The sequence below is a fragment of the Bos javanicus genome, chromosome 1 (assembly GCF_032452875.1).
Source record: "Bos javanicus breed banteng chromosome 1, ARS-OSU_banteng_1.0, whole genome shotgun sequence".
NCBI lineage: Eukaryota > Metazoa > Chordata > Mammalia > Artiodactyla > Bovidae > Bos > Bos javanicus.
In genome coordinates, this window is record NC_083868.1 from 149,072,740 (window position 1) to 149,093,583 (window position 20,844).

The following is a 20,844-nucleotide window of genomic DNA, read 5'->3' on the forward strand; positions in this document are numbered from 1 at the left end:
CATCTATAATCTTCATTATATACATCTATATACAATTCAAGAAGTATTACCTTAAGAACGAGTGAGTGAACTTCAGAATAGTAAAGAAACAAGTATCTGTCCCCTTGAAGAATGTTTGATCAGAAAACCCAAGAGACTTAATTTGTAGGAGGGCTGCAGAGAGACACAGCATATGAAATGAAAAGAAGCCACACCAAAATAGAAGGCAACAATTCTCTAACTCAAAAAAAGATCCGTATAATAAAACAAAATCTGTTACCCTCATCCTGGGAACCATTCTGGGCAAAAGAGCCACATCTACTTAGTTTTCTCATTAGATCACAAATCCTTAAGGATAAGAGTTCACCTAAACTCTAACAAAAACTTTCATCCAAAGGTATTAAAAGATCTGCAGTAAATGATCAGGAATTCTGAAGCAGTCTATCCTGCTACCTACCATTTGCTTAAACAAACAAACAAAAAGCTAAAAGGGGAACATGGGGGGAAAAAGACAGCTCTGGCACCAAAGGCACCCCCTAAGGATGGGAAGGGAAGTAGCATTTTCCTTTCATCTCTGTTTCCGTTTTCTTCTTACTTATGTATTTGTGTGTGTGTATGTGTTAAGTCCCTTCAGTCGTGTCCGACTCTCTGCAATCGCACAAACTGTAGCCCACCAGCCGCCTCTGTCCTTGGGATTTCCCAAGCAAGAATACTGAAATAGGTTGCCATTTCCTTCTCCAGGGGTATCTCCCCGACTCGGGGATCAAACCCGGGTGTCTTATGTCTCCTGCATTGGCAGGCGGGTTCTTTACTACTAGCACCACCACCTACGTAATAATTTGCCAGAAATCACTTCAAGATCACTTCACTTATTTGAACTTGTGCTCAGCACTTAGATTTTAAGAGTGACAAATCATAAAGGAACTAAGGATTTAAAGGTGTTTTCAACACAGTATCCCAGCAGTGGGTGAGTGTCCAGGCACATCCCTGACATCAACTACAACATTTTAACATGATAGACACTACTGTTGGGAATCACCACCCCAAGGTGCTCAATTCCCTACATTAAATAACAGTTTGAGTTTATTAACTAGAGTGTTTTGAGGCAAGAGAGTGAACTGACGGATTTTAGAAAGAGTATTACCAACCAGAGGAGAAGGGGGCAGCAGAGGATGAGATGGTTGGATGGCATCACTGACTCAACGGACATGACTGTGAGCAAACTCTGGGAGATGGTGAAGAACAGGGAAGCCTGGCGTGGCTGCAGTCCAGGAGGTCACAAAGAGTCGAACGTGACTGAGTGACTGAACAATATAACCAGTATACAGTTTAAAACAAGTAAGAAGCTTTGGCTAACCCTTGGTTAACCAGCAGTCTTTAATTAGCCTTAGCTAGTAAAGAATCTGCCCACAATGCGGGAGACCTACAATCAATCCCTGGATTGGGACGATCCCCTGGAGAAGGGAAAGGCTACCCACTCCAGGATTCTGGCCTGGAGAATTCCATGGACCGTGTAGTCCATGGGGTCACAAAGAGTCACACACGGCTGAAGGACTTTCACTTCCATTCTCTCCTCCATCACAAGACTTTCGGTGAAACAGGATACAGGACAGCCCACATCTCAACCTGCAACTCACCAGCGGCAAAAATTCCCCGGATAAGGACAGAAGTACCCTACCCACATGGCACACAGACCCTTTAGTTACCCATTCAGGAACCTTCAGGAGCCATGTCCCATCAAAAGACCCAAAGACCCGGCTGCCAGCTTCCGTACCTGGCAAAGAACAGCTTCTCCTCCGTGAATCCCGAAAGGCACTTGCACCACAAGCCTGTCCCCATCCTCACTGTCCAGGTGGCCGTGGAGCTTGCCGGGGCCGAGCGGCTCCCCGGGCCCCTCCTCGTAAACGCAGCCACTGCTCAGGATGCTGAGCCTCAGCAGGCTCCCGTCCGCCTTGCAGAAAACCAAGCTCTGGACTGTGTCCTGCAGCGGGGACTTGCTGGTCACCCGGAAGCCCGGCAGCGTGAAGGACGACGCCAGGGCCAGCACCTTCCCTCCCTGAGAAAGATAGGCCATGAACCTCCGGGACAGGTCCTCGGGGACAGGCTCCCCAGTGGCGATGACCAGCAGCAGACAGTTGTCTGGCCACGGGTCCCTGAGACCGCTTTCTGGAGGCAGGTGGTACAGAGTGTAACAGTCCGTGTCCACACAGTCGGCCAGGGCAGATCGGACCTGCTGGAGCCTGTCCTGGCCATCCCGAGAGTCAGAGCCCACGTAAAGGAGGATGTTGGGGGCCTTGCCCATGACATTGACCCTCCTCTCATCCCTCTCGGGGCGGAGGTCATCGGCGAGGCCCTCCAAACCGCTGCTGTAGTCGTACGGGAGATCTGGAATGTTCTCTGCAGAGGCAAACCTGACGGATTCAATGGTGCTGTTCTCAAGCTCCAAACACTCATGGCAGCTGGACAGATGGAGGGGACAGTGCTCAACGGAGCCCACGCCTCTGTCACCGTCCATGGCTGGCTCACTGCCCCCAGGGGCCCCGCCTGGCCCCCTTGTGGATGCAGAACCAGGAGACTGGGGGTCCTCCATAGTGTCGGGCTCAGGAGGGTTCCTCTCAATACAAGATTCAGGGTCAGGCTGCAGGAGCTGGGCTGGCAGGTCTGAGGCCTGACCCTTAAGTTCCTTTAGGGCAGAGTCCTGCAAGTGGACAGCTAAAGGGAAGAGAAAAGACAGCCCATCAACCCTCCGCCTTGCCTCACATCTCAGTGCAAAACCTCGGGGCCTTGTCTGTACCGCAAGACCTCCATTCCACGCAGCTCACATCACCTTCTAACTCTGCGGCCTCCGTGGGATCCACATAACCGCTCCCCAACCCCCACCCCCCGGTTAGAAGGGTACCCCTGAGAGTCCCCAGTGAAACTGCAGAATTTCCACACCTTTCCCATACAGATCAGAAAACCTCAGACCCTCGTATTGATTGGTGAACAGTTGGAGTTTCAGAGAGGTGACTGTGTCCACTTGCTTACAGATTCAGTTGTGTGGGTGTCAATCTTTTATGCGATAGTGATTCTAAGAAACAAGGTGCAGGGCCTCCCCGGTGGCTCAGCAGGAAGGAATCCACCTGCCAACGCAGGAAACTTGGGTTCGATCCCTGGGTCGGGATGATCCCCTGGAGAAGGAAATGGTAACCCACCGCAGTTTTGTTGCCTGGAGAATCCCCATGGACAGAAGAGTCTTGGCGGGCTGCAGCCCATGGGGTTGCAGAGTCGGACATGACTTAGCGACCATACCACCAGTGTTGCCCTTACTGCTAAGTGCTGCTAAGTCACTTCAGTCATGTCTGACTCTGTGTGACGCCATAGACGGCAGCCCATCAGGCTCCCCGTCCCTGGGATTCTCCAGGCAAGAACACTGGAGTGGGTTGCCATTTCCTTCTCCAATGCATGAAAGTGAAAAGTTAAAGTCAAGTCGCTCAGTCGTGTCCGACCCTCAGCAACCCCATGGACTGCAGCCTACCAGGCTCCTCTGTCCATGGGATTTTCCAGGCAAGAGTACTGGAGTGGGGTGCCATTGCCTTCTCTGTGTTGCCCTTAAGTCATACCAAACAGGAGTGCTCGATTGTCCTTAAGCTTGTTAACGATGGCATCCTGCTATGATGAACATTTCCCCAAGTTACTTACACATGATCTTCTGGGGTATCAGTCCGTTAGCCATCTGGAGTCTATCTTCCAGGAATGCCACCCCTAGCTTGCTGAAGTCATCCACACTTGCTTTGGCGATTAATTGATAAGGATCCCCAGGTCGGCAAGCTAACGGCAAACAGCAGTCAGACCACTTCACAATCTGAGATAGAGTGGGCGAAGGAAGGTGAAGAAAGGGTGAGATTTTTCTTCCTTAAAATAACCAGATACTTTACTTTTCCCTTCAGCTCCCACCGCAGTCAAACCCAAAGGGTTACTGGATATTACATTTTAACATCAAAGTTGTCCTGACTGGAACATTCTCATCTCTCCCTGACAACAGGGCTTACAAAGCACTAGACACAAATGCTTTCATTTCAAAGTATCACTGAGGGCTTCCCTGGTGGCTCACTGGTAGAGAATCCACCTGCCAATGAAGGACAAACGGGTTCAATCCCTGGTCCAAAAATACCCCACATGCCAAGGAGCAACTGAGCCCATGCGCCACAACTACTGAAGTCCGAGGGCCCTTGAGCCTCTGCTCTGCAACAAGAGAAGCCACTGCAATGAGAAGCCCACACGCTGCAGCTGAAGAGCAGCCCCCACTCGCCACAACCAGAGAAAAGCCCGCACAGCAGCAAAGGCCCAATGCAGGCAAAACTAAGTAAACGAAATTTTCTAAAAAGTAATTCAAGTATTGGACTTCCCTGGTGGTTCAGTGGTTAAGACTCTGCGCTTCCCATGCGGGGTGGGCTTGATCCCTGGGTGGGCAACGAGGATTCCACATCCTTCAAGCACAGCCAATAATAGTAACAGTAATTGAAGTCATATACTGCTTTTCAAGGGACTAAAGGGGAAAGGCCACTCCCCAGACGCTGGGAAAATCCGCTCTTCAGTAATAGGAACACAGTAACTCCACAGTATCCATGATGTAAACAGATCATGTTCACATCATGACACATACATACAAATCATACTACAGAATTTCTTAAAGTCAGGTCCAAGACCCAAGGCAACAGAAGTCCCCTGGGAACACGTGAAAACTCATATTCCTGGGTACCACTCTCTGTCTGAGCGGGAAGTGAGAGCAGCTGTGACCGACTCTCCTGAGTGCCCGCCTGTCGCAATGCACACTTCCACCACAAGGGGGCCAGGGAAAAGGAGAGACAGGAAAGGGAGACAAAGCTCAGGCCTTAAAGCTTTCCAGCATTCATCAAAGAACTGGAAACTGGAACAGGCAGAAGGGGAGTTCCCTTGGGGCCGGGAGCCTGGCTAAGGAGTCCAAGGTCTGGGTCTGGTTAAACGCAGCTAATTGTCGCTGTCTGTCCTTAGGTTAAGTCTCAGAACCTCTGAAGTCTCTGCTTATTCGTTTATTAAACAGGAATAATGGGGGTACCCATCGTGTTACAGGTTCATTATGCTAATGAGATTAAAAGTTAATGTCATGCCCCCAGTCAAATGCTTGGGACAGAAAATGTGTCTGTGTTAGTCGCTCAGTCATGTCCGACTCTTTGCGGCCCCATGGACTGTACCCACCAGGATCCTCTGTCCATGGGATTCTCCAGGCAAGAATACTAGAGTGGGATGCCATTTCCTCCTCCAGGGGATCTTCCCGACCCAGAGATCAAACCCAGGTTTCCTGCATTGCAGGCAGATTCTTTACCATCTGAACCACCAGGGAACAGAAAAAGTGCTCAATGAATGGCAGCTGCTATTACTAGACATTATGAATTTGACTTTAAAAGCAATACTGAATATTTGATTTGTCATGTGTGCATGCTTAGTCACGTCTGACTCTTTGCCACCCTATGAACTGTACCCCACCAGGCTTCTCTGTCCATGCAATTCTCCAGGCAAGAACACTGGAGAGCGTTGCCATTTCCTCTTCCAGGGGATCTTCCTGATTCAGGGATCGAACCCGCATCTCCTGTGTTTCCTGCATTGGCAGGTGAATTCTATAACACTGAGCCACCTGGGAAGACCCATTGAATACAATGGTCCTTCTCTAAGATACCATGAATAATTTCCCTACTTGCCAAAATCTTCTCAGGAACATACTGCCCCCTCTTCCTGAAAATGCTGTATAAATAAATTTAATGCTGTATAAATAAATAAGTTAAAAAATCATCTTAAAAGCACTGGAGAATTGATGAGATAATGAACTTCTGAGCCAAATGCGAGGATAAATCCTGAACCTACAGAGATAAAAGGAATTCCCACAAGTCACTTCTGCCCTAAGTATACTTGCCCATCCAGGACACTTAGGGTTTAAAAGTCAGGGTCCAACAGGCATCAAGATAGACATATAGATCAACGGAATAGAACTGAGAATATAGAAATAAATGTATCTATTTGAAGACAATTCATTTTGGACAAGGTTGCCAAACAACTCAAGGGGAAAGAACAATCTTTTCAACAAATGGTGCTGGTAGAACTGGACATCCACATGCAAAGAATGAAGATGGACCCCAATGCCAGACCATGTATCACCAGGTATAAAAATTAATTCAAAAGGAATCAAATCCTTAATAAGAGCTAAAACTACAAAATTCTTAAAAGAAAACAGATGTAAATCATGATGTTGAATCAGGCGCTGGTTCCTCAGGTAACACACCAAAAGTACAAGCAACAAAAGAAAATATATATAAACTGGACTTCATCAAAATGTGCTTCAAAGAACACTTTGTGAAAGGACATAGACAAAGTGGGAGAAAACATTTGCAAATCATGTAACCAATCAGTAAGAGATCTGTATCCACAATATATAAAGAATTCCCACAACTCAACAATAAAAAGACAAACATCTAATTTTTTAAATGGGCAAATAATCTGAACCAACATTTCTCCCAAGAAAATACACAAGGGGCAGCAGCACTTGAAAACATTCTCAAAATCATCTGTCGTTCAGTTCAGTTCAGTCGCTCAGTCGCGTCCAACTCTTTGCGACCCATGAATCGCGGCACGCCAGGCCTCCCTGTCCATCACCATCTCCCAGAGTTCACTCAGACTCACGTCCATTGAGTCAGTGATGCCATCCAGCCATCTCATCCTCTGTCGTCCCCTTCTCATCCTGCCCCCAATCCTTCCCAGCATCAGAGTCTTTTCCAATGAGTCAACTCTTCACATGAGATGGCCAAAGGACTGGAGTTTCAGCTTTAGCATCATTCCTTCCAAAGAACACCCAGGGCTGATCTCCTTTAGAACGGACTGGTTGGATCTCCTTGCAGTCCAAGGGACTCTCAAGAGTCTTCTCCAACACCACACTTCAAAAGCATCAATTCTTCAGCGCTCAGCCTTCTTCACAGTCCAACTCTCGCATCCATACAAGACCATAGGAAAAACCATAGCCTTGACTAGATGGACCTTTGTTGGCAAAGTAATGTCTCTGCTTTTCAATATGCTATCTAGGTTGGTCATAACTTTTCTACCAAGGAGTAAGTGTCTTCTAATTTCATGGCTGCAGTCACCATCTGCAGTGATTTTGGAGCCTAAAAAAATAAAGTCTGACACTGTTTCCACTGTTTCCCCATCTATTTCCCATGAAGTGATGGGACCAGATGCCATGATCTTCGTTTTCTGAATGTTGAGCTTTAAGCCAACTTTTTCACGCTCCTCTTTCACTTTCATCAAGAGGCTTTTGAGTTCCTCTTCACTTTCTGCCATAAGGGTGGTGTCATCTGCATCTCTGAGGTTATTGATATTTCTCCTGGCAATCTTGATTCCAGCTTGTGTTTCTTCCAGTCCAGCGTTTCTCATGATGTACTCTGCATATAAGTTAAATAAGCAGGGTGACAATATACAGCCTTGATGTACTCCTTTTCCTATTTGGAACCAGTCTGTTGTTTCATGTCCAGTTCTAACTGTTGCTTCCTGACCTGCATACAGGTTTCTCAAGACGCAGGTCAGGTGGTCTGGTATCCCCATCTCTTGAAGAATTTTCCAGAGTTTATTGTGATCCACACAGTCAAAGGCTTTGGCATAGTCAATAAAGCAGAAATAGATGTTTTCCTGGAACTTTCTTACTTTTTCGATGATCCAGCGGATGTTGGCAATCTGACCTCTGGTTCCTCTGCCTTTTCTAAAACCAGCTTGAACATCTGAAAGTTCATGGTTCTATTGCTGAAGACTGACTTGGAGAATTTTGAGCATTACTTTCCTAGCATGTGAGATGAGTGCAATTGTGCAGTAGTTTGAGCATTCTTTGGCATTGCCTTTCTTTGGGATTGGAATGAAAACTGACCTTTTCCAGTCCTATGGCCACTGCTGAGTTTTCCAAATTTGCTGGCAAATTGAGTGCAGCACTTTCACAGCATCATTTTTCAGGATTTGAAACAGCTCAACTGGAATCACCTCCACTAGCTTTGTTCATAGTGATGCTTTCTTAGGCCCACTTGACTTCACATTCCAGGATGTCTGGCTCTAGGTGAGTGATCACACCATCGTGATTATCTTGGTCGTGCAGATCTTTTTTGTACAGTTCTTCTGTGTATTCCTGCCACCTCTTCTTAATATCTTCTGCTTCTGTTAGGTCCATACCATTTCTGTCCTTTATCGAGCCCATCTTTGCATGAAATGTTCCCTTGGTATCTCTAATTTTCTAGAAATCAGCGAACTAAAATGGACTGGAATGGGTGAATTTAACTCAGATGACCATTATATCTACTACTGAGGGCAGGAATCCCTTAGAAGAAATGGAGTAGCCATCATGGTCAACAAAAGAGTCCAAAATGCAGTACTTGGATGCAATCTAAAAAATGACAGAATGATTTCTGTTCGTTTCCAAGGCAAACCATTGAATATCACAGTAATCCAAGTCTATGCCCCAACCAGTAACACTAAAGAAGCTGAACGGTCCCATGAAGACCTACAAGACCTTTTAGAACTAACACCCAAAAAAGATGTCCTTTTCATTATAGGGGACTGGAATGCAAAAGTAGGAAGTCAAGAAACACCTGGAGTAACAGGCAAATCTGGCCTTGGAATACGGAATGAAGCAGGGCAAAGACTAATAGGGTTTTGCCAAGAAAATGCACTGGTCATAGCAAACACCCTCTTCCAACAACACAAGAGATGACTCTCCACATGGACATCACCAGATGGTCAACACCGAAATCAGATTGATTATATTCTTTGCAGCCAAAGATGGAGAAACTCTATACAGTCAGCAAAAACAAGACCGGGAGCTGACTGTGGCTCAGATCATGAGCTCCTTATTGCCAAATTCAGACTTAAATTGAAGAAAAGTAGGGAAAACCACTAGACCATTCAGGTATGACCTAAATCAAATCCCTTATGATTATACAGTGGAAGTGAGAAATAGATTTAAGGGCCTAGATCTGATAGATAGAGTGCCTGATGATCTATGGAATGAGGTTCGTGACATTGTACAGGAGACAGGGATCAAGACCATCCCCATGGAAAAGAAATGCAAAAAAGCAAAATGGCTGTCTGGGGAGGCCTTACAAATAGCTGTGAAAAGAAGAGAAGCGAAAAGCAAAGGAGAAAAGGAAAGATATAAGCATCTGAATGCAGAGTTCCAAAGAATAGCAAGGAGACATAAGAAAGCCTTCCTCAGTGATCAATGCAAAGAAATAGAGGAATATACTTAAGAGAACTAAAAACATATGTCTGCACACAAAACCTGTACACAAGTAGCAGCATTATTCATCACAGTCAAAGTGTGGAAACACCCCAAGCGTTCACCTATATCGTGCTAAGTCTAGGAAGCCAGTTATTAAAAGGTCACATATTGAATGATTCTGTTTATATAAAAAATCAAAATGGAAAGATCTATAGAGTTAACAAGTAGATTAGTGGTTGCCAGCGACAGAATGCTGAGGAGTGACTGATGGGAATCAGAGAAGAATGCTGATGGGTATGTAGTTTCTTTTGGGGTATGAAAATGTTCCCGAATTAGTGATGACTGTACAGCTGCTAAATTGTAAACAAACACTTTAAAAGGATGATGTGAATTATATATCAATTAAAAAAAAATTCTGGAGTCCTCTAATGTCTAACCCTACTCCACAAAATCTTTACTCCTTAAGATTTCACTTCTCTCCTTAAAAGAGAATTCAAATTAAATTTAACTTTGCTCCTTAGACAAACAGTCATTCTAAAAGCTGAGAAACATTGTCTTAGAGGTAAAAATAATAAACACAAATATTTATGATCAACAGGCTGAAACCCACTACTCAGTCTAGAGTATCTGCAGAAAGAGAAACCTCAGAATTCTCTTTTAGCTCTACATGTAGGTTTCCCTCACAACTGCAGGAGTCACAGGCTCCATCCCTGGGTGGGGAAGATCCCCTGGAAACGGAAATGGCAATCCACTCCAGTTTTCTTCCCTGGGAAATCTCATGGACAGAGGAGCCTAGCAGGCTACAGTCTGTGGGGCTGCAAAGACTCAGACACAACTGAGCAACTGAGCTCACATACACTCGACTGACTGCCACCTCTGCACACGTTCACCTGGAGGGTGGGTCTGACCCTTGCAGGCTTCAGTACAATTCTGCATTTCAAATACAATCCAGTCTACAATCCAGACAAAGATCTAGCTGATTTCCAGCTCGGAGAATGCAGGAAGGATGTCAGCCCTGGAGAATGAGAAGATAAACGACCACCTCGGTGACAGCTGACTTTTCTGATGAGGGTGAATGGGAAACAGGAAAAGGAGCAATGCAACCCCCCTGCCGGAGACTAAAAGCATCTTTGTTCTCAGCATTACGTCGGGGAGAATGATGGGAGATGTTCAGCTACTGGAGACCCAGCCCAGGATTTAGTTGTTCAGATCTTGACGTAGCACCCGGCTACCACGAGCACCAGCATGGAGCTGGAGCTCAAAGTAGGCACTAGGTGTAAAAGGAGCCAACAATCAAATCCTCACGCCTGGGAGGAGAGCCACAGGAGGTAAACAAAGCAAGGGGAAGGACAGGAAGTGGCCAGAGAACAATATACACACTCATCCCTGATCAAGTTTCTAAACCCAGCCAGCTGTTTCCTCACCTAAATGCGTTTCCTTTTTCTAGGAACCTGGTCCGTGAGCCACAGACCATGCAAACTCCTCCAGCAGCACCATGGCCCCATCAAAGCAAAGCCACAGAGTCACTAAATGCAAACAGTCTGCTTCCCTTTTGCACTTTGAGATGGAGACAAAGAGGCAGAGAAAGAAAGGGGAACGCAAGCCAAAGGCTCACTCCCAAAGATCAAAGCCAAGGAAGCCCCGGTCAGCCCAAAACAAAGGGATTTCCTCGCCCATGCAGAAAGCCCTTCCGAAACCCAAGCTCGAGACTTGAGGCTACAATGATCACAGCAAAGGCAGTGATGTGTCTTCTCCACTCAGTTCAGTTCAGTCGCTCAGTCGTGTCCAACACTTTGCGACCCCATGGACTGCAGCATGCCAGGCTTCCCCATCCATCACCAACTCATGTCCATTGAGTCAGTGATGCCATCCAACCATCTCATCCTCTGTTGTCCCCTTCTCCTCCCGCCTTAAGTCTTTCCCATCATCAGGGTCTTTCCCAGTGAGTCAGTTCTTCGCATCAGGTGGCCAAAGGATTGGAGTTTCAGCTTCAGCATCAGTCCTTCCAATGAATATTCAGGACTGATTTCCTTTAGGATGGACTGGTTGGATCTCCTTGCAGTCCAAGGGACTCTCAAGAGTCTTCTCCAACACCACAGTTGAAAAGCATCAGTTCTTCGGCGTTCAGCTTTATAGTCCAACTCTCACATCCATACGTGACCACTGGAAAAACCATAGCTTTGACTAGACGGACCTTTGGTGGCAAAGTAATGTCTCTGCTCCACTCACCTCAATACAAATGTGCACATGGAAGGGGATCCTGGGGCCAAGGGCGCTGGGTTAAACCCGCTTCAGTGAACTACCCCTCCCAAGGCTGCCTGCAGCGGGTGCTGAGCTGAAGCTCTGCAGCTAATGGGAGGATGGGAATCTTAACAACTAGCCAGGTGATGGTTAATCTTATGTGCCAACTGGGCTGGACCACAGTATCTGGATATTTGGCCAAACATCATTTCAGTGGTGACTGTGAAGATATTTTTCAGATGTGGTCAACATTTTAAATGATTTCACTTCGAGTAAAGTAGATCATCCTCCTGTAACACAGGTGAGCCTTGTTACAGTTACAGCTGAAGGCCCTACAAGAAAAAGACTGTGGTTCCCAGAGGAAGAGGGAATTCTGCCTCTAGACTGGCTTCAGACTCAAGCTGCAACATCTATTCTGCAGGAGTTTCCAGCCTCTGGCCTGCCCTGCAGATTTGGGACTCCCCAGACTCCACAATTGGGCTTCCCCAATGGCTCAGTGGTAAAGAATTCACCTGTAATGCAGGAGACGTGGGTTTGATCTCTGGGTGGGGAAGATCCCCTGGGGAAGGAAATGGCAACCTACTCCAGTATTGTTGCCTGGAAAAAATCCAAAGGACAGAGGAGCCTGGCTACAGTCCATGGGGTCAATGCATAAGCATAGCCTCCACAATCACATAAGCCAGTTCCTTAAAATAAACCTTTCTTTCTGTCTTTCTCTCCCTTCCCCCACTACTTCTCTGTCTCCCTCCCTCCCTATATATGTGTGTGTGTGTGTGTGTGTATAATCTGCGCACACACACACACACCCCCTATTCTGTTTCACAAGAGAACCCAGATAAACACAAGTTATCATTAGTGAGCCTGGGTAAGATCAATGTCACTGCTTCAACACTGCTAATTTTTTGGCTCTCATTTCTCTTCTCCCAATTCAGTGTAATTACATGTTAGGTTTTTTAAACATCTAGTAATGAACAGATTGAAAGAGAGCTAGACACACAAAGATGTGAAGATCTGAAACCAGGACAGTCAGGGGAAGAGGTTATTTCCTACTTTCAGCTACTCTCCGTGCCTTTTGGGTTTGGGAACAAAGGATATAGCAGGACTACAGAATTTGTTTTCACTATTTAGCAAGGTACTATGACGTGTGGCACTTTTAAAAGAAGTGGATTGGAAAACCAAGTTAACAGTATAAGGGATATGATAAGTCCACCCACAACAAGCAACAGTTGAAATGATAAAGTGACCCTGATGAGACCTAAGATGGATCTGCAAAACCATAACTGACCAGAAAACTCAGTGAAAAGGGTGGTCTCGGTGTTCTAATTTGCTGAATAACTGAGAGCTAATCAGAAAATAACAGAAATACCTTGTTGCTATAACTTTTTTTTTTTTGGCCACACCGCACAGCATGCAGGATATCAGTCCCCTCATCAGGGGTCAAACCTACACCCCCTACAGTGGAAGGTTAGACCGCCAGGGAGGTCCCTGTCATAACCGTTTTCTATTATGTGTGTTATTTAGAAGCCCGATAAGCATGTGAGGCCCAGCATCTACAGGGTACTATATTAGCATCCACAATTTTTCACTTTATATCCCTGTCCACCCCCCATGTTGGTAAGCTGACAAAGAACAGAAGTTTTAACAGACATCCCCAGAATGTCTCTTCCACCATGTCCCATGAGGCAGACAAATCACTAAGCTGAGCCCAGATTCAAGGGAGGGATATAAAATTCCACTTGTCCATTAAGAGGAAGGAATCTGCAGCCACATTAAACCAAATCTATAACACGGGTTTCAGCCAGCTCATTCACTCCTCCACTCCGTGTAGAAATGGCACGTCCTGAGACGGCCGTGTTCTCTCTGCCAGGTCCCTGCGTGGGAAAGAAGCGTGGAGCAGACCCAGCTTGAAACAGCAACCAGAGACCTGCTCAGCCTCATGTGCGACATGAGCAAAAAACGAAGATTTGCTTTTAGAAACCACCGACGAAATTCTGAGGTCACCTGTTCATTCCAGCCAAGCTGACTCCAACAATGTGCAAAACTGCATTCTTTAAAATAGGGGCCCCTCTACCAGCCCCTCCTGCCATAATCCCCATCTCCAGGAATGACCCCCAATCCACCCAAAAATCCATCATCATCTCCTAAAAAAGCTCCTAACTCTGTCTCCACACCTCTCCTCCCTGCTACCAATACTCTGCAAGGTTCATCTCTTCCCACACAGGGTACAATCCATTCCAGGTTTGCCTCCCCCAGATCCGGTCTCCAATCTGCCTGCATTATGATCTTTAACATACGAATCTGCTCATTCTGCTTTAAAAAAGAAAAAGAAATGTTTTAGCCTGCTGTCCACAGGATAAAGTCCAAATTCCCAATTAGTGTATATAAACCTTTATAATCCGTGTACCCTATGTATTTGCCATACTATTAAAGAACATTTAATTCTGGTACATAGAAAACCAGAAAAACAAATAGCATGAATTTCATGGATATTGTCAGTCACTTTTAAGATGTGATGAAGACAAGCAAAAGGAACATATGTGTGCTAAACACTGATAAAAAGAACAAAACAGAAAACAGTATTGCTCCCAAGCAGAAAATCAAGGATGGACCAAGTAAATCCTAGGTAATAGTAAGACACGGATCTGCCACCTCCCAACTGACCACCTCCCAGTTAAAAAGTGAAAGTGAAAGTCACTCAGTTGTGGCTAAGTCACTTCAGTCGTGACCGACTCTTCATGACCTCATGGACTGTAGTCCACCAGGCTCCTCTGTCCATGGGACTCTCCAGGCAAGAATGCTGGAGTGGGTTGCCATGCCATCCTCCAGGGGATCTTCCCAACGCAGGGATCAAACCTGGGTCTCCTGCATTGCAGGAAGATTCTTTACCATCTAAGCCACCAGGGAAGCTCCAGTTGACAGTTATGTCATCCCTAAATCAGCCACCCATTAGGGTTCCATGCATATTCTGCCTAGAAACAGGTAAAACACACAGCTTCTCTGCAGGTCACTGGTAAGCCACAGCTCTTCCAGACACCCTGACATCCTGAATCTCCCCAACAGAGCAAGCGTGTGCTGGCCACAGGCAGCCTCCACCTGCAGAGTCCCTGTGACGGTATCCTCGGTGGGCAGCCGATGTGGCAGACAGAGGCAGAATGTGTGAACCTTGCCTAGCTCAGGATTCAGGTGTGCAGTCCTTCCACCCCTCAGGAGCCCCATTCCAAGTGTTAACAGAACCCAGAACTGTTTCTTGCTTATATTTTGAATTAATTTAATAGACTGTGCAATTTGAGCATCTTAACTTGGTCTGAGAGCCTCTCTATTCTGTGACCACTGGGTAATGTGACCATTTGGTAAAGTTGGTAATGTTTGGTAATGGAAAGCTATCACTGGTAATGTTGATTGGTAATGTTCTGGAAAGCTATCACTGCACCAGTGTAATTTGATGCACCACAGGGTCACAAAATGAGTTGGACATGACTTAGCAACTAAACTAAAATAACAATACTCCAGCCACACCTTCGGAGAAGGCAATGGCACCCCACTCCAGTACTCTTGCCTGGAAAATCCCATGGACAGAGGAGCCTGGCAGGCTGCAGTCCATGGGGTCACGAAGAGTTGGACACGACTGAGCGACTTCACTTTCACTTTTCACTTTCATGCATTGGAGAAGGAAATGGCAACCCACTCCAGTGTTCTTGCCTGGACAATCCCAGGGACAGGGGAGCCTGGTGGGCTGCCGTCTATGGGGTCGCACAGAGTCGGACACAACTGAAGCGACTTAGCAGCAGCAGCAGCCACACCTTTCCCCTCTGGCCTTCCCCTGACCCACTTTGTCAACTCATGTTAATTAGACTCCAATTGGGAGTTCCCTTCTGGTCCAGGGGTTTAAGACTGCCTTCCAAAGCAGGGGACCTGGGCTCGATCCGTTGTCGGGAAACTATTAATAAGATCCCTTGTGCCACGAGAGCTTCCCCGGTGGCTCAGCTGATAACAAACCTGCCTGCAATGCAGAAGACCCTGGTTCGATCCTTGGGTCAAGACGATCCCCTGGAGAAAGGATAGGCTAACCACTCCAGTATTCTTGGGCTACCCAGGTGGCCCAGATGGTAAAGAATCGGCCTGCAATGCAGGAGACCTGGGTTGGGAAGATCCCCTGGTGAAGGGAATGGCCACCTACAGCAGTATTCTTGCCTGGAGAATTCCATAGACAGAGGAGCCTGGCGGGAAACAGTCCATGAGGTCTCAAAGAGTCAGACATGACTGAGCGACTTTCACTTCACTTTGTGCCATGAAGCAACTAAGCCTACACACTGCAATGAAGAGCCAATGCAGCCAAAAACAAATTTAAAAAAACTGTTTAATTAGACTTCAATTGTCCCCAAGTACAAACGCTCTGTGTGCCTCCGTACCTGCCTAGAAAGCCCTTTCCTCCTCCTTCACCTAATTCTTATTTTTCCTTAAAACCTCAGCTGTTGTGCCCACCCTGAAAGTCCTTCCTGACATCACCCCATCTGGACAGGTTCACCATCTCCCCCTGTACTTGCTTTCCCAGAGCACTTATCACAGTGAACTTTAATTGTTCATTTACTTAGCTGTCTTCTCCCCTCACACTGTGAGCTCCTTAAGATGACTGTGACTCTCATTTCTGAATGCATTTTTTTCCTTTAAGTCTTTATTGAATTTGTTACAATATTGCTTCTGTCTTACCGTTTTGGTTTTTTGGCCACAAGGCACAGGGAATCTTAGCTCCCAGACCAGGAACTGAATCCACACTCTCTGCATTGTAAAACAAGTCTTAACCACTGGGCTGCCAGGAAAGTCCCTCTGAGTGTTCCTTTCATCTTCAAATGACATACATCCAGCCCTAGAACATAATCTGACACATAGCAGGCACTCAATAGCCCTTAGATGCATGCATGAAGGCCTTTACAGAATGCAAAGAACATGAGTGAATTTTCTGCAACAAAAAAACTGTGTAAGTTCTTTGGGTCACCAACTCTTACTAAACAGGACTGCTAATATAAGCACAGAAGACACTCAAAATTGAGCTGAATCTGCCATGACTCATTGGTATCTCTTATGGCACTTATGAACAGGAATACTGTTCAATAAATATCTGTTAGTGAAAGAATGACTAAGTGAAAATATGAATGTGTGAATGCTACAGTTTTTAAACTGACTTCCTGAAATTCATTTTTTTTATTGTCAGGGGGTCTGTAGAATGACCACAAAGGAGATATTAAAAATCCACAAAGGTGCCATTTTTCAATAGCTGTAGGAGTGGTACTGTCCTAAAAATGGGAAAGAATTTTATCAAGTTCAAAAGTCTTTCCTCAATAACATATTTGCTATTAAATATCTTAGGGTCCTATCAAATTCAAATGACTTGAGAGTTAGGTGAAATACATAGATTCATGAACACCCCCAAGCTGCAAAATCCCATTAAGCAATAAACCTGAATGGGAACAGCAGACGTAGAAGACAGAGACCTGTGAAATCAACTCCTTTTTTAAGATCTGAAGTCCAGTTTACAAAACAGAGCTGTGTAAGTTCTTTGGGTTATCAACTCTTGGGTCATCTGAGCAATAAATAGCCATGGTGGTTCAAAATATGGCTCTAGACAGCTCTAGCTCCTGGTTGCAAAATCCACTAAACTCTCTGATCACAAATAAGATGACTTAACTGGAGAGTACCCTTGGTGGATAGGCATCTTTTTGCCCCCAGAATTAAGTAACCACTGGGATATTCCAGTGTTGGTAGTCCAGTAGTAAGAATCTGCCTGCCAATGCAGAGGGCACAAGCTTGATTCTTGGTCTGGGAGCTAAGATTCCACATGTTGCAGGGCAACTACGCCCGTGCGCCCCACAACTACTGAGCCCAAGCACCCTGGAACCCACGCTCCACAACGAGAGAAGTCGCCTCAAAGAGAAGCCCTCACCCGCCGCGGCTAGAAAGTAGCCCCCCACTCGCCGCAACTAGAGAAAGGCTCAAGCACAGCCAAAAGTATATAATTTATCTAAAAATTTTAAAAGCTCTGTAGGTTTTTTAAGGAGGAGGGCATGACAACCCACTCCAGTATTCTTGCCTGGAGAAGCCCTATGGACTGAGGAGCCTGGTGGGCTACAGTCCATGGGGTCACAAAGAGACGAACACGACTGAGCGACTAAACACAGCACAGGTGATTTAAAATAATAAAAAGAATTAGGTAACAGCCATGAGGAGAGATCTTAAATCGACCTTAGAAGGTAAACTAAATGAGAGAGCTGCGGCAGAAATGTTAATCATGTCCCAACATCTAGTCTTTCTTTCTCCCTTGTAGTAACAGAACTCCAGGTCTTCACAGAATCCATGGCTGCCCAGCTACAGACTGCATTTCTCCACCTCCCTCCAGCTGGGAGACATGTGATGTGAAGCTCCTGGATGACAGCCTCAAAGAGGAAGTGCGTTGGTCCCCACCTTCCCTGTCTTTCTCTATTCTGAGGGCTGGAATGCAGATCAGGTTAGGGGGTGGGGGTCGGGGTTGGGTAGCAGGAGCCCAGCCTCCACCAAGAGAGAGAACAGGATGATGGCAGAGGGGAGGCAGCCTAGCAACAGGGCAGAAAGGGGCTGGGTCCCTGGGTGGCCTTCCAGAGCAGGACCTTCCCCCTCAGAGACAAGTTCGCTTCTACCTTGTCTGAAGCACTACGGGCTAGGCATCACTCATTACAACAGCTTAGCCTGGACCTTGGGCTTCCCTGATGGCTCAGACAGTAAAGACTCTGCCTGCGATGTGGGAGACCTAGGTTCAATCCCTGGGTCGGGAAGATCCCCTGGAGGAGGGCATGGCAACCCACTCCAGTATTCTTGCCTGGAGATTCCCATGGACGGAGGAGTCTGGGGGGCTACAGTCCCTGGGGTCACAAAGAGTCGGACACAACTGAGTGACTTTAACAACAGCCTGTACCTTACCTAATACAGTAACCACGTTCCTTAAGATACTATGTGTATAGAGATACACATTAGGCAACAATGACCCATGAAAATTAAGAGCACAGTGGGTCATACTTTTGTGTTAAAAAAGGAATCTGTGCATATGTGATATTTGATATAGTTGCAATATTTTAGAAATTTTGGCACAGATTTTAAGTTGAAATCTTACTAGATATATACACCATTAGAATACATAAGAAAACTTCAGAGACCTCCCTGGTGGTCCCGCAGGTAAGACTTCACCTTGCAATGCAGAAAGCGCAGGTTCTATCCCTGGTCGGGGACTAAGATCCCATACCCCTTGTGGCCAAGAGACAAAAACATGAAACAGAAGCAATATTACAACACATTCAATAAAGACACTAAAAAATGGTTGATGTCAAAAAAAAAAAAAACTTTAACCTTTAATCATATAACTTCGATTTTCTTCTCTTTAAAAATGACCATAATATAAAACTGTAAGCACTAGAGGTAATAAAACACCAAGCAGGGGCTCAATAAATGGTATGATTATTATCCTAAGTATATATAGAGCTTAATAACAGCAGGAACTGGCAGGACAAAAATGTCATGTCCTAGCACACTAGGTTACTGTCAGACCACCACCTGCAAAACTCTAAATCCCTCCTGAGCCCCAAACAGAGGAGAGGTTCCTGCTCTCCTTTACTTTTTCCTATCTGCTCTTATTTCCATCCACCTTGAGTTCTAGTCAATTATTTCCAGTCTTATTTCTCTCTTCCTTTTCATTCATCCCAACACAATGTCTTCAAGACAGTGTTGTGAGATGGAGGTCCAGTGGCCATGGGTGTCTTCAGCAAAACACCTCCTGGATTGTTCACGCCACAGGCAGGAAGCATACAATGGGTGAGTGAGGGCAGAAAGGACTCACCCCAGATGCCAGCAGAAGCAGCTATAAGCGGGTGGGGGCTGGGGAGGAGTTAGAGTCAGGCACCCATGAGCCTGAGAGGTGACAGCCCCGGGGAGAAGGCATCCATTGAGAGCTTACACCAGAGGGTGTGTGTCCAGAAAGATGACAGGCCGTCTCAAGGAAAACCCACAAAGGAGACCCAAGGCATGATCATGCCATTTTCAGATTCAACAAAAAGATAATGAAGAGGAGGATGCAATGAGGAGGAATGGAAGGGAAGGAATAAAATCTGGGACGTGTGGACAGTGGATTTAGCAGAAAGAAAGGAATTAGCAGAACTAGTCACTGACTGGCAGGAAGGAGGCAGGAGGAGGGGAAAGGACCCACAGGCTGGAGTGTTCATCTGAGATTTTCTTTTTTTTTCATCCAGGAAATAAATACAAACCACCAGTTTGGGACACGTTACTGAGTTTGAAGTGCCTTCAGAATACTCAGGGTGAGACGTCCAGGAGAACTCAGTGATAGAAATGAGCTGATTTGGGCAGCAAGAAGCTGTGGGGCTGGACTAGATGACCTAGGGAGAGACCTGAGCGCTGCTGCCCAGTAACATACCACAAGCCAGAGACACAGCTTAAACACAGGTAGCGCTTTTTTTTTGGCTGTATCATGCAGCATGTACGATCTTAGTTCCCGAACTAGGGACCTAAGTGCCCCTACAGTGGAAGCATGGAGTCTTAACCACTGAACCACCAGGGAAGTCCCAAAATATAGATATATAAATAGATATATAGATATATGTATGTATGTATTTGGATATATATGTATTTGGCTGCACAGAATCTTAGTTCCCTAACCAGGGATCCAACCTGGGCCCCAGCAGTAAAAGCACTGGGTCCAAACCACTGGACTGCCAGTGTCCCTACTAATATATTTTTATCTAACCCAAAATAGGGCTTCCCTGATAGCTCAGTTGATAAAGAATCTGCCTGCAATGCAGGAGACCTGGGTTCGATCTCTGGATTGGGAAGATTCCCTGGAGAAGGAAATGGCAACCCACTTCAGTATTCTTGCCTGGAGAATTCCAGGGGCAGAGGAGCCCGGTGGGCTACAGCCCATGGGGTCACAAAGAGTCAGACCAGACTGAGCAACTTGACACTTTCACTTTCAACCCGAAATATCCAAAAAGAAAGCAAATCAGGCAAGCCAAGAAAGAGCACTCATGTAAAATAACAAATTCAGTTTTGATAATGGTTGACAAATGACAAACACGGTACTCACAGTTTCTGAAGAGGATGCCGGTGTCTGTAAATTCTCACCTTGCACCCAAATGCTCTCTGTCACAAAGGCGATGTGCTCTGCTTCAAGTATAAAAGGAGATACCAGGAACAGGGCCCATTTGTTTAAGTCATCAATGGACTGGATGGAGGGAAAGAAACACAATTCAATAGAGGATTCAGTATGACTTCAAAAACAACTGTCCCTTATATTAACATCTAGGACGTCCTCGCCTTTGTAATTCCAGGTG

General features: G+C 46.0%; 1 protein-coding gene across 2 annotated transcripts in view; it reads right to left on the minus strand.

Annotated features, from left to right (window-relative positions):
• The window catches only part of HLCS (holocarboxylase synthetase), a 214,403-nt gene that overhangs the window by 168,186 nt on the left and 25,373 nt on the right, over positions 1–20,844 (minus strand). For both annotated transcript variants that reach the window (XM_061424628.1, XM_061424624.1), the window contains exons 2-4: positions 20,598–20,735; positions 3,661–3,823; positions 1,754–2,691 (exon numbers count right to left, since the gene is read on the minus strand). In XM_061424628.1, coding sequence (XP_061280612.1) covers positions 1,754–2,691; positions 3,661–3,823; positions 20,598–20,735 — 1,239 coding nt within the window. The remainder of the gene's footprint in view (positions 1–1,753; positions 2,692–3,660; positions 3,824–20,597; positions 20,736–20,844) is intronic.